This window comes from Symsagittifera roscoffensis, chromosome 8 (assembly GCF_963678635.1).
Source record: "Symsagittifera roscoffensis chromosome 8, txSymRosc1.1, whole genome shotgun sequence".
Lineage (NCBI taxonomy): Eukaryota > Metazoa > Xenacoelomorpha > Acoela > Convolutidae > Symsagittifera > Symsagittifera roscoffensis.
In genome coordinates this window covers 50801986-50814374 of record NC_087069.1, presented here as the reverse complement: position 1 = coordinate 50814374, position 12389 = coordinate 50801986, and the positions used below count along the sequence as shown (strand labels likewise).

General features: G+C 32.6%; 2 protein-coding genes across 2 annotated transcripts in view; both read right to left on the bottom strand.

Annotated features, from left to right (window-relative positions):
- The window catches only part of LOC134853207 (transient receptor potential cation channel subfamily M member 5-like), a gene marked incomplete in the record, with an annotated part of 60737 nt that extends 59780 nt beyond the window's left edge, over positions 1-957 (bottom strand). The window contains 1 exon segment of the mRNA XM_063869167.1: positions 864-957.
- Positions 958-1201: 244 nt separating this feature from the next.
- Positions 1202-11511, bottom strand: LOC134853687 (transient receptor potential cation channel subfamily M member 2-like). The gene is made up of 6 exons (XM_063869686.1): positions 11064-11511; positions 10228-10379; positions 10007-10124; positions 7118-7265; positions 6524-6865; positions 1202-2322 (listed from the first exon to the last, which is right to left on the bottom strand). Exons 1-6 carry the CDS (start codon positions 11430-11432, stop codon positions 1202-1204), a joined length of 2250 nt encoding a protein of 749 aa, XP_063725756.1. The 5' UTR covers positions 11433-11511.
- Positions 11512-12389: the final 878 nt, after the last annotated feature.

Genomic DNA, 12389 nt, shown 5'->3' with positions numbered 1-12389 from the left:
GGCTGTTGAAACCAAAAAAAAAGATTGTGAAAAATTTGAAATCTAAAACAGCAAAAAAAACTGATAAAAACTTACAAACAACCGATTCTTCTTAATTTTCAGATCTTTCGATAGGCACCTTAATTGATAGATTTTTTCTGCAAAAAACTTTAAAGGTCTGATCTCTAACCAACAGAAAAAGTAATTGCTTAAAACCTTTCTCAAGAATTATTAAACTTAGGGACTTAAAAACTGTTTAAATAGAGCTAGAAAATTATATACAAAAAAGTTCTTTGAGCAGCCAATTAGTTCTAATAATTGAGAAAATAAGTCTTCACAATCCAAATCACGTTGCTCCAAAAATAATCAGGAATTTGATCAATTCGAAAAACTTGGCAATAAGTTGAGAATTTTTAGCGCAATTCTAGCTATTTATTGAAAATTGTATCAAGTGTCTTCAAGAAAGAAGTTTCGATTAAGTTGTGTAAACTACAAAGAAATCTCGGTTCGATGCTTTTTTCGCAAACTTTAATTTTTGTAGAAAAGAAAAAAAAGCCCTTCAATAATAACTTTGATTAAAATGAACTTTTCAAAAACAATTTGTCAGTGTTGTGATAAAAAAGTTTGAACAGTTTTGAGTTTCATGTTCTCGATTGGACGCTAAATAAGTGTCAAGATTGGTTTGAGCTCAAACGCAGCCCAATTTGAATTTTTTTCTAAGATTTTTTAATTTTTTAAGTTATGTTTGCTGATATCCAAATTAGGAAAAAATTAAACCCCCAGAAAAACAAAAAAAAACAAGTTTGATAGAAAGTGTTTTTTGTTTTTCACATGCTTTTCAGTTACGTTTATCATACTAGCTGTTTTGAATTTTCACTCACCTTTAATGTTGACAGCACTGAACAGCACCAAAAACAGCAGAGCTGCGATACAATTGAGAATGAACGTTACGACGGGTGCAGTATAGAAGGACCAATATTTCTTTTTCTGTCTCTTAAATCGGTCAGCAAGTGATGTTTTCTGGCTCCGCTGGTTCTCGAAGCAGGCATTTCAAATTGCTTCCTACTAGTTTTTTGGTTAAAAAAACAATTATGCAGTTTCTAATTGGAAAAAAGCTATCAAAAACCTAACTTTTGCATGAAAGATGCCCAAAGTTTGACTCTTTTCACCTCTTTCATTTTACTTAGATATTATTTGAGAAAAAAAATAGCTGCAAATCAAATCATTCATAAACGCGTTGAAACTTTTTTTTGCCGGGAAGATTACACTCATGATTGGAATATAAGTACCTATTTGAAAGACAAATCCCTGCCTGCGGTTCATTGACATTTTCGGATGTCTTTTTTCGTTGGTCATCTAACTTTGCTTTCTCTGAGGAATCATCGTCATCAAACAATAGCAATATGACAAAAATAGGCAGCAATGTAGCTCCTATAATTTTCCAAACATGATTGCGATCGCTCACTTCGCCGAGCCAAAATTTCCGGAATAAAGTCTGGCAACCGTCCTGAGCAAGGAAACTCCTGCAATGTGCTTGAATGGCCAAGTCGAGGCACGTTTTTTTGCCCCAAGAATCATGCTCGACTTTTAACATGCTGTGACAGTGTTCGGCGTTCACCTTGTAACAATTGTTCATGATTTCTTTCGCTTTTTCTTCATACGTTTTACTCAATATTTCGATCCGACACTGCAAGTCCATGTCAAGACTTGCGGCAGTCGATTTCAAGATTGTCTTTAGAACTAATGCAGCAAAAAGCGCCGCTGAAGTTTTACATGGCAACATTGTCCAGAAAAACTCGCTGGCCTCTGAGCGAGCAAAGACAATTGAATAAACAAAAAGGTCAATGTGTGGTTGCCTTTTTCTTGAGGTAAGCGTTGAGGTGGATGATTCAGGTGTGCCTTTCAAACATTCAGGTGTGTAATCTGTGTTCGTAAACATCCTAATGGCATCTTGAATACTTTTCAAGGAAGGCTGATTACATTTTTGTATATCGCTTATTTTCAAAACTTTCTGCAAATACTTTTCCGACGTTACTAACTGTAAAGAATCCTTGTAAAGCTTCGCAAGTTTTTGTTCAGTTAAAAACGTATCCCAGTTCACGAATTCAGCAAAAATTTTCACGAATTCTATTTTGTTTCCAATCAAAGAATTTTCTAAAAAATTTTCGATAGAAGTCATCTTGTCGGTTGATTCTTTTATTATCTGACTCGCTAAAATTTTTTCAGCAATTTTGGGTTGATTCCATTTTATGGATAGACTCAATTGATTTTCAAATACTTCCCGTTGCTTCTGTTTTGCCCGCATCTCCAGAAAAGTCTGCAAAATTGCATTACCAAGGTCGCCTGGATAAAAAATAAATAACATAAAAACATTAATTGGCCAAAGTTTCTACTAAGTAGCAAAAAAAACCATTCACGTCGAGAGTCTCGATATTTAAAAAATCTTCAAATTTTGCGAGCTCACATAATTGTAGACAAACCAATTACTTTTTTTCACTACATTTTCGTCACTAAAATTACTGACCCCTAGATGGCTGTGGATGCAACTAACTGCTGAAGTTCACTTTTTATTTGTTTTTTTTAGTTAGAAGTTTTTGAGGCTTTGGGGAGGGTGCTTAAAAAACTACAATAACTAAATAGGTACAAATAGCGGCAGTGTAAAAGAACAAGCCAAAAAATCGTTAAAATGTTTCTAACTCTAATTCGAGCTTAATCTTTCATTTTCGGTTTGAAAGCCTCTTACCAGATAGAAAACACTAAGTACAATCAACCGAGTGAATATTTCTCATTTTTCAAAAACCTCAACGTTAATTTAGGACTAGTAATGAGAAAACAAATTTTGTGATAGCTCGTTTAATGGTATTTTGAAAGCAAAATTAAAATTTGTTCAATAAATTGTTCTTCCATTAATGTTTTTCCAGAAAAAAGTTAAAACCGAAATTTTTTTTGATTAACTTGAATCAGTTTGCAAATATCAAATGCAAAACAAGGCGCTGAAATCGCTGTTTCTCATATTTGCTTTTCTCCAGCAAAAAATGACCGAGCTAAAAGTTTAGACGCTGAACAGTTAAATCTAAAAACTTTTTCGTGAAGGCCATTTTATTGAATACTGAGTTTAAGCCAGCTCAGCTTTCTCATAGATTAATTCGGATAAGGTACACCTTCTGTTCGTCACGCTATCTTATTATTGGCCGGATAGATTCGTGCAACTTCTTAGTCTAATAGCAATGTTCATCTTACTCTTATATCTCCTAGTCTCAATAGATCTAGTGTATACTGGTATTTGGGGGGTCAGGTTTATGTAACTTGTTCAAAGGAGAACAACTGTCTTCTAAGATTTTTTCAAATTGTTCTGGTGCTGAAACTACAAGTAGTTTCTGCACTACAAATAAATATCAGTGTTAGTGATGGAGTATGATTGGTTAGTTAGTAATATTTTATACGGACAGTTTTATCAATGATATAAATGGCTTTAAATACTAGTTTAGAACTTGTTCGACCCATCCGGAGCTTAGAGAGTTTTTAGTTTCTTAATTGTGTATTGCAGTGCAGGACGGATGGAGAGATTTCTTTTTCTTTGGAGTAGTTTTCATTCGAGAGGTTGGAGCAGTGACTTCGTGAAGGAAGGAGAGATGTAGTTGTTGTTGTAGAGAGAAGAAGGAGAGTTGTTCGCGTTTCAGAAGTGAGTCTCGTTTGATCGTGGGTCGTCTTGAGTGATTCAATAGTGAATATTCCGTAATATGAGGTGATATTCCAGATGCGTTTTAGTTCGTGCTCAATTGTTTGTCTTGTAATTCTTACTTCGGGTAATTCCTGGGTGCATGGGCTTTTTCCTTTTTCGAATAAGTGTGCAATAAAATTGTGACAAAATTGTACTTGTCCTCTAGCGGGATCACTGTGTGGATTGATGACAAAAGGAAGTATAGAGTCTTCGTCGAATTTTTTGTCGTATTAAATCATTTTCAAATTTAGTACTGTTGAGGCGTAACTTCCAAAATGTCTCATTTGCTGATTCCAACTATATAGTCGTACTGGTTTACAAATGTATGATTATTTTAATGTGCGCTTACCTTCTATCGATGATAGTGTTGTGGTTTCTGATTCAGAAATTTTTTGGCCTTTTGCTGGGTTGTTTTTATCTTTTGAGGCTTTTAGATTCTGAACTTCTTGTATTGTACTTAAATCTGATTCCGAAACTGCGTTACGTGATTTCGAAAAACTTCGTTTTATAATTTCTTTTTGTTCTGCTAAAATTTTCTTTTTCCGTGTTTGTCTTTTTGATCTAATATATCCTATTGTGTATTTATGTGATGTAAATACAAGATCATATCTTTCGTCTTGAATTAAACATTAAACATTTGTGTAGTATTATTGTTTGTGTACTACCTAAATTATCTCTTGACATAAGGTTTAGGATGAGGGATGCAAAAGCCAGGGGTTACAGTTTTATTTCCTAATTGGTTAGTTCTTTAGTTTTTGTGGGTTATCCTAAATTTGGGGCTTACATTGTCGGAATTTAAGGGTTGGAGACAGAGTATACCAGTTCGTTAGAATGATGTTTACTTTCTCTTGACTAAGTTTTATTTTAGGACTAAGTTTTTTACTTGGGAATTTGATTTGAGATGGAGGGTTGGAGAAAAGTAAATCAATCCACAAGGTTCAGGAATAATTAGAACACAAGCAAATTGTTAGATACTACTTTAAGACTTACGTATATTATAATGGTTTTAACTTGAGTCAGGTAAGAGTGAGGGCTCAAGTGAAGGATGAGTAACCGAAATTCTTCACTGTTTATCCTAATCATAATGGTTAGTTTGCTAAAAAATTCTCTTAGTCCTGACTATTTGGTAAGGATTGGAGAGTGAACCCACGTTTGAGGTTGTTAGACACTTTTAATTATGAGGTGGGGAGAACAAAGTTGTTCTGATTGGTCTCAGGGAAGTCATGATGATCAAACAATTTGAATAAAACAAAACTTTAATTCAAGCATAAATATAAAGATCCAAGGAAAGCCTCGATGATCTGTTTTTAAATGAAAATTCAATTATCGAAAAGCAGCAACAGACCTTGATAAATTTTCATATACAAAGTTTAGGTTGAGGAATGTTAATAAATTTAAAGATTTGTATAGGAGTTATGATTTTAGATGATGTTAGTTTTTGAATAAATTTGATTACGTTTTAGGTGATGAAGCGAGAATGAAGAAAAATTGAGCTCTCGAGAAGCATGAAATCTTTATTGTTTTAATAAAACTAAATTTAAATTTTGTACTGACTGGTTTTTTTTATTCAATAATGTTTCAATCTACAAAAATTTTTATAAACAAATTACAGCAGATTTCGATAAAAAAAGAGTACTTACGTGTTTTTTATCAGTCTTTATTGTTCTTATTTTATATAGCTATAAAGCACCAAGAAGTTCAATGAAGAAAATTAAATTATTGCTCCAAGTAAATTTATTTTCATGTCAAAGAAAGAAAGTCTATTGCATGGATGATTTTGAGTGCATATACTTTTTGCGGTTTGCATCGTACTATCACATAGTGACTTGAACCGTTGTTCAAGCGATGTTCACGTAATGACCTGGTCCTTTGTTCAATACCTGGTATTTGCCTTATTGTTTGAAATATCGGCCTAGATTTATTGAGATGTAGAGACTTTTCTATTAAATTGTCTATTCGATAAACCATTAGCAATTTTGCAGTTTTGGTCTTATTTCTAATTCTAATATGCCAAATCTAAGTTTTTTAATAGGTCTTGTTCCAGATTTTGGTCGCACCAGACGAGTTTAAGCCATAGGTAGCCTTCTCATAGAGTAATTTCAGATAAGGGACACCGTTTGTTCTTCACGCTATCTTATTTTCGACCGGATAGATTTGTGCAAATTTTTTAGTCTGATACTAGTCTTAATCTTACTCTTATATCCCCTAGTCTCAAAAGATCTAGTGTATACAGTAATTTGCGGATTAGGTTTATGTAACTTGTTCAAAGGAGAACAACTGTCTTCTAAGATTTTTTCAAATTGTTCTGGTGCTGAAACTACAAGTAGTTTCTGCACTACAATTAATTGTCAGTGTCAGTGATGGAATATGATTGGTTGGTTAAATCAGCTATTGATTTTGACGCATTATGGGAAAAGTCTTATCATAGTCTCTCAAATAATTAATACAAAACACCTAGCAGCCGGTTGCCACGGAAAGCTATGAACATGGTCATTTTCCAAAGTAGTTCGACTTACAATTTAAAATGCTTCAGTATGATATGTGACTCAACCTAATCCAATCCTTATTTTTTTTTGCCTGATTTTGCGTGAAAAACAAAAAAGTAACAAGTGAAAAATTAAAAACCGAAATTTTCTCAAATGATTCGAACAACACCTAAAGTTTTGATTTTTTTTTTGCCTATGACACCAACCAGGGCTTTCGAAAGAAATGGATTTCTGAAATAGATTCAACTAGAAATCTTGTTTTCCAAATATTTCCCAAAATTTCAGCATACAGTGAATACAATTCACAAACAGTGAATACAATTAAAGTGTTGTTTACCTGCATAGTCTCCGTCGTCTTCATTAAACTCGAAAATGCGGATTTTGCTCAGCGTTTTCAAACACTCAATCAACCAATCCACACACTCTTCCAACTGGTCTGGTGAATTCTTCAGTTTCAAGTCACTCTCTGCTTTTTTTTTAATCAGACTTCGAACTTTTTTCTTTTCATCGTCTTTGGGGTACTTCTCCTTCATTTTAACCGCATAAGCCAGCACATCAGCGGCCCTCCCCGATCCATTGATGATCACACAAGGGGTGTTGTTCTTTAGAGCATTCCTGACTGTATCAATAGATCCTTTCCCCCCCTCGACCATTACACAGACGATTGGGATTTCGAATTCTAAATTGAAATTGTTACCAATATAAAATGAAACATAGATGTTTTTCACATTTCAAAGAAAACATTTTTTTAAATCAAAATCAAGTGAACTAGAACGGATGATTACCAAAAAATGAAACAAAAACAATATCGTGAAATTGTTCGATACCATAATTAGAACCAAATTTTTGACAATTGAATTTTTTTTTTCGTTTTCAGTTTTAGCACAATTTTTCTAACACGAACTGAAAAAAAAAATGTGAACTAATTTACCTTTTTCTCCATCACTTTTTTCATTAACCCATTTTGTGTATAACTTTTTCTCGATCTGGCCTCTCAGTTCTTGTTCTTTACCGAACTCATCGGTTGATCCGTCGTCCACGAAAATGAAGTGTGTGTGATTGGGGTCAAGTCCCACCCCCTTGAAACAACAGGTGATTCGAATAAAATTTATATACACTTTTTCACAATTTTTACTCAGATATCAAATCTTGTCATCATCTTGTAAAATTTGAAAACACTTTTTCGATTTTTTTCCTCAGATATCAATTCTTGTCATATTTTTTTTTTCACAGAAAGTTTTGAATTTGTAAATAACATATTGCAATGTTGAGGTGCATTTTTTCCGATGACTCTTTTGCGCTGTGTATACAAAAAAAATGACGATTCGAGATTTTTCATCTTAGTTTGACAATTTATGTTAATAGTATACTAGCATAAAAATTAAATTTCATGTATATAGAGTTGCAAAAGGGAGTAAGAATGCTTGGCCAATTATTTTTTTTATTTTTTACTCGGTGTGGGTAAATTTTTATTTTAGTTTTAAACTATTTCCAACTGGTTTTCCTAATGTTGTCTAAAAGGTGGTTCTACAAGGTTGAATAATGCAATTGTTGAGTAGTTCATCTAAATTTTTATCGTTTTTTAAGAAGTGTATGTTGTTAGGAGAATACAAAAATTAAAAAAAAAAAGAAGCATAAAAACAAAACTTGTAAGGAAAATTATATTGCTTATGATGGAACTAAACAATTTTTCCGTAACTTTTGACGGTTTTGAGAATCGAGTGGATTATAATTGTCGCTTAATTTTGCGTCGTTTTTGAATCAACCGAGCTCTTTTTGAAAAAAGTTTTAAGCGGAAATTACAAAACCGCTAAATTTTTAGAGTCAGATAAAGAACAATAAGGTTAGAACAAAAAATACGTAAAAATTTGATATGGTTTAAATCAAAAAAAGGAAGAACAATAAAAACATGGAACAAAATTACATAACAATCTAATAATGACCATTTTTTTTCTGTTTTTTTAATTCGTCCGGAGAACAAGCTTCTGATGTAACTTTGAGACTGTAGCTTCTGATGAGTGTGCACTGTCTCAAATACAATAAACAAAAGCTGTTCGTTGAATATTTTGAATAAAAAAATCCCAATCCTGAAGAAGTATATCACAAGAGACTATGCCGCTCTCAAAGTTGCCAAAAGACGGCAACGCAATGATTAGTCAAAATTTTTTGAACGATTTTCGATCTCAACGAGATGCTCAAACCTGAGTTTTTGGATTTAGACAACTTCAAAACTTATATGGAAAGCAATTAAGGGTCAGTGCAATCATTTAGAGCCTTGCCTCGATATGCGAGCAGTTTCGATTCTAGGGCGAAAATCATTTGATAATCACCTGCTCTGATAATACTTTGTTTAACTTTTTGAAGAAAAAACAGTTTCTGACACAGTTTTTCACTTGAAGTATAAACAAATATCTCCTTCTGTATAATTTTTCCCACTTTCTTAAAGAAAGTAACGGAATAGTTGTGCTCGGGGTTGTTTTTTTCTTCATACAAAATTTGGTTTTAGCTAGCGATTTTTTTGATAGAATGTTCAAAAATCATTCAAAAAGTATTGTTGTCCTCAGCTCAAATTTCGAAAGATATATCCACATGTGACTATTTTTCGTGAAGTAATCGGCGTTTAATGATTGCCATTTAGGCTTTTTTTAAATTTGGGATAATTACACCGCGAGATAATTCGCGTTATTAACGCATCGGTGGATATTTAACCCGTATTAGAATTTATTCCGAATTGTTTGAACAAAAATTAGTGGACTTAATTGTTTTAATACTTGTAGCAAAATCTTTCACTTTGAACACAAATGGACACAAAAAATCTCAATTTAATTTAAAGTATTTAAATATTTCTTATATTTAGTTTTTCATGTTGTTACATCTCCGTAGACCTTAAAAGGCAGTCGGAACATTCAGGGTTCCACCCTGATACGAGCAATGTAGTTTGTTTTTCCAATTCATTATGATCCAAAAAAAATAATTGTATGGCAATTTAAAAATCTAAAATTTTGCCTACAGTATAACTACTTGGAATAACTCTAAGACTTTGGTGTTTTGTGCAGATCAAAAAATTGTTTTTCATCTGACTTCCTTAAAGATTGACATTTAGGCCTTTTTTAAACTTTGGACAATTCCCGCGCGATATAATTCACGCTATTAACGCATCTATGGATATCTAATCCGTATTAGAAACTGTTCCAAATTGGTCGAACGAAACTTTTTTGACTCAATTGATTTGTTTCTTGGAGCAAAATCTATCACATTGTACTTTATATGGACACAAAAAATCTCAAATTAAGAAAAAAATTGTTTACTTTTACATTTAGTCTTTCATTTTATTACAGCTCCGTATAACTCAAAAGGCAGTCGGAACATTCAGGGTTCCATACTGATACGAGCAATTCAGTTTGTTTTTTCAATCCAATATGTATCGAAAAAAGTTTTGCGTGTCAAAATAAAAAGTTAAACAGTTGCTTACAGCATAGCTATTTGGGATAACTTTAAACACTTTGGTATAATGTGTAAATCGAAAAATTGTTTTCATTGTGACTCGTTAAGATACAACATGATAAAAATCAATCTATGGGTTCTTATCAGGTCAAACTAAAACATCATTTTAGTTTGGGTTGTTATCAGTTTAAATCCGGATCCGCTGGTGATGTCCGTGAAGTTAATCATGATAATAACAAAGTATTAGTCATGAAGATTTTGATAACAGTAACAAATAAACAAATTCATGCAGAAAAAGGTACAAAAATTCATTATAAATCATACTGTATTAGAAGTTGCGCAGACTCGGAGATCGCCAATCTGGTTCTCAGTTTACCTTATCTGGTTTTGGATAGCCTGTCTTATGCTCCTTAGTTTTAGGTTTGGGCGTCAAGTACTCATCGCGACCAGGAATTGTTCCCCATGTCGCTATCCCAATTGCAACTGTTTGGTTTCTGTAAAACGAACAAAGAAATAGAAATCATTAAACGTTTCTTGATGATTATTACATTTTTTGACGATTTCCTGTGTAATTTTAATTGGTATTTTGGTTCTAACTTTTTATCAGGCAAGGAAAAGTAACTCAGTTTGTTGTCCCTCACTGCTTCCCCGCATATCTTCATGATGCCAGCATTTGTTCCCCCAGTAATTAGCCAAGCACCTTCCGTAGCCACTACTCTTTGTAGACCTTGTTTCAGCTTGTCGTGGTACTATCAACATTAAATGTATAAAATAATTTCTTCTTTGAGAAGTTGAAATCTTTTTACAAAATGTGACAGCAATTAATTATAAAACCAAATGAGTCTTGTTCCAAAAGTTATGAAAGTAAATGATCCAAGTATGATCTCGAAACAAGCTAAATTTATCATTTCGCCAATTGGGTTTGAAGATATGTGGGATATTATTGATATTCTTGCAAATAAAAAACCAAAATTGCAACCGGCTGAAATAAACTTTTATACGGATTAGATTTTGGGCAAGTATAAACGATTGTATGAAACCCAATAAGACAGTAAAAAGGAGAATATCATGGTTTAATGAATTCAAACCAATTGATTAAATGTCTAAAAAAGAGTTCTTTTTATCTAAAGAACGCTTTGTTTTCCTGTAGAGTTACCTTACCGTATATGATCTGTACAAAAGTGATTTATTGTTTAAAAATTGGATTGGTTGTTTTTTTTTCAAAACTAGGATTTTTTAAATAGCCTTCTAAAAATCAAAAAGAAAATTCGTCATCTTCATAATTTATTTGATTGATATTTTTTGGCCACAAAATATACAAAAGCTAGACACAAGAAAAATTTTTAGAGGAGTTTTTAGAGGTATGTTAAAATAGGAATTTCTAGTAAAGCAGGTTCGAGTGTTTTAGATTTTCATACAAATTATTAACTCACCTTTTTCCTCATGTTGAAGTCCTTTGCTCCACCCGTCACAGATACGATCAACGAAGGCTTCGGCAGATGCCATTTTCCATGAATTGTTTCATTAACCAAAGTTTCAACTTCTTTCTCATTCATTGCGGCATCAACTCGAACAAAAGGAGATCCACAGTTAAACTTATCAATTGGATTATCAAACAAAACAACTCCTGATTGTTTTACAAATTTCGCAGATGATCGGGCTGATATATCTGGTTCAACCATTAGTTGTACCTGTTCAACTGATGTTTCAACGTGCGATGTACTAATTGGGTTGATTGCTGACCCCAGCTGTTCCGGGTTCGACCGTGTTCTTTTTTCCGAAGGGTAACTATTGAGCTCCATAACTATTCGAAGTTACTAAGTTTTCAAGAGAACTAAACTTAAAATGAATAACACCAATCAGTATTTTGTCCAGGCTTGTTTTTTGGCTACCCGGGTTGACCAAAACTTCTTATCATACAATTTCCATATATGAGAAACTTCTTGTCATACAATTTCATACAATTCCATACGTACAGAAAATTGTATGAAAACTCTATGATAAGCATTTTTCCATATATGAAAATTGTATGATAGGTGTTTTCCCATAAACCAAAAATTTTGATTTTTTCTTTCTAAATTTAGTTTCCGAAAAATTTTCGGTTGTAGTTGCAACCGAACACATGTGACAAAGACCTTGGTTACTCAAAACACCAAAGGTTGGACGGTCTTGCATTTACAATGCATAGAAAACGACCTGAATTTGGCTGTCTTTCACAATTGATATAACAAAAGTAACAAACTTATATTTTTTGGCAAAATTTTTTAATGATGATTATATTAAACTTTTGAATTTTCAAATTATCAGACATTGATCAAGGCGTACATTAATACCCCATACAAAAGAAAGAGGAATTTTCAGCGTTTTTGAAGAAAAAAAATTATATGAAAAGAAAATAAAAGCCAATTTTATCGTATCCAGGACTACGTTATGCACACAAAATATTGAATTTTGCATGCAAAAATTTTTTTCGAAAAATGTTTGTTTGCGTACGAAAATCGATTTGCGGTTGAAAAAAAAACTAAAAATTTTTGGGTCAAATTTTCAAAATTACTTGAAAAATTTTTTGTGTCGCCATCAAAAAAATGCCAGTCATACAATTTCCATATATGGGAATTGTATGATAAGCATTTTTTTCAAAAAACGAAAACCTCAGTTTTTTATCACCATATTGTTTTATAAGAATCAAACAGCCACAGAAATGAGTTTATACCTGTTTTCAACCATTTTTAGAAATTGTATGAAAATTGTATGACAAG

Coding starts and splice junctions, on each gene's coding strand:
- LOC134853687 (XM_063869686.1), bottom strand. CDS start 11,432: ATGGAGCTCAATAGTTACCCTTCGGAAAAAAGAACACGGTCGAACCCG. Junction 7,266..10,006: donor GCTATCCAAAACCAGATAAG/GTAAACTGAGAA, acceptor TGTTGTTTCAAG/GGGGTGGGACTTGACCCCAA. Junction 6,866..7,117: donor AAAAAGTGATGGAGAAAAAG/GTAAATTAGTTC, acceptor ATTTCAATTTAG/AATTCGAAATCCCAATCGTC.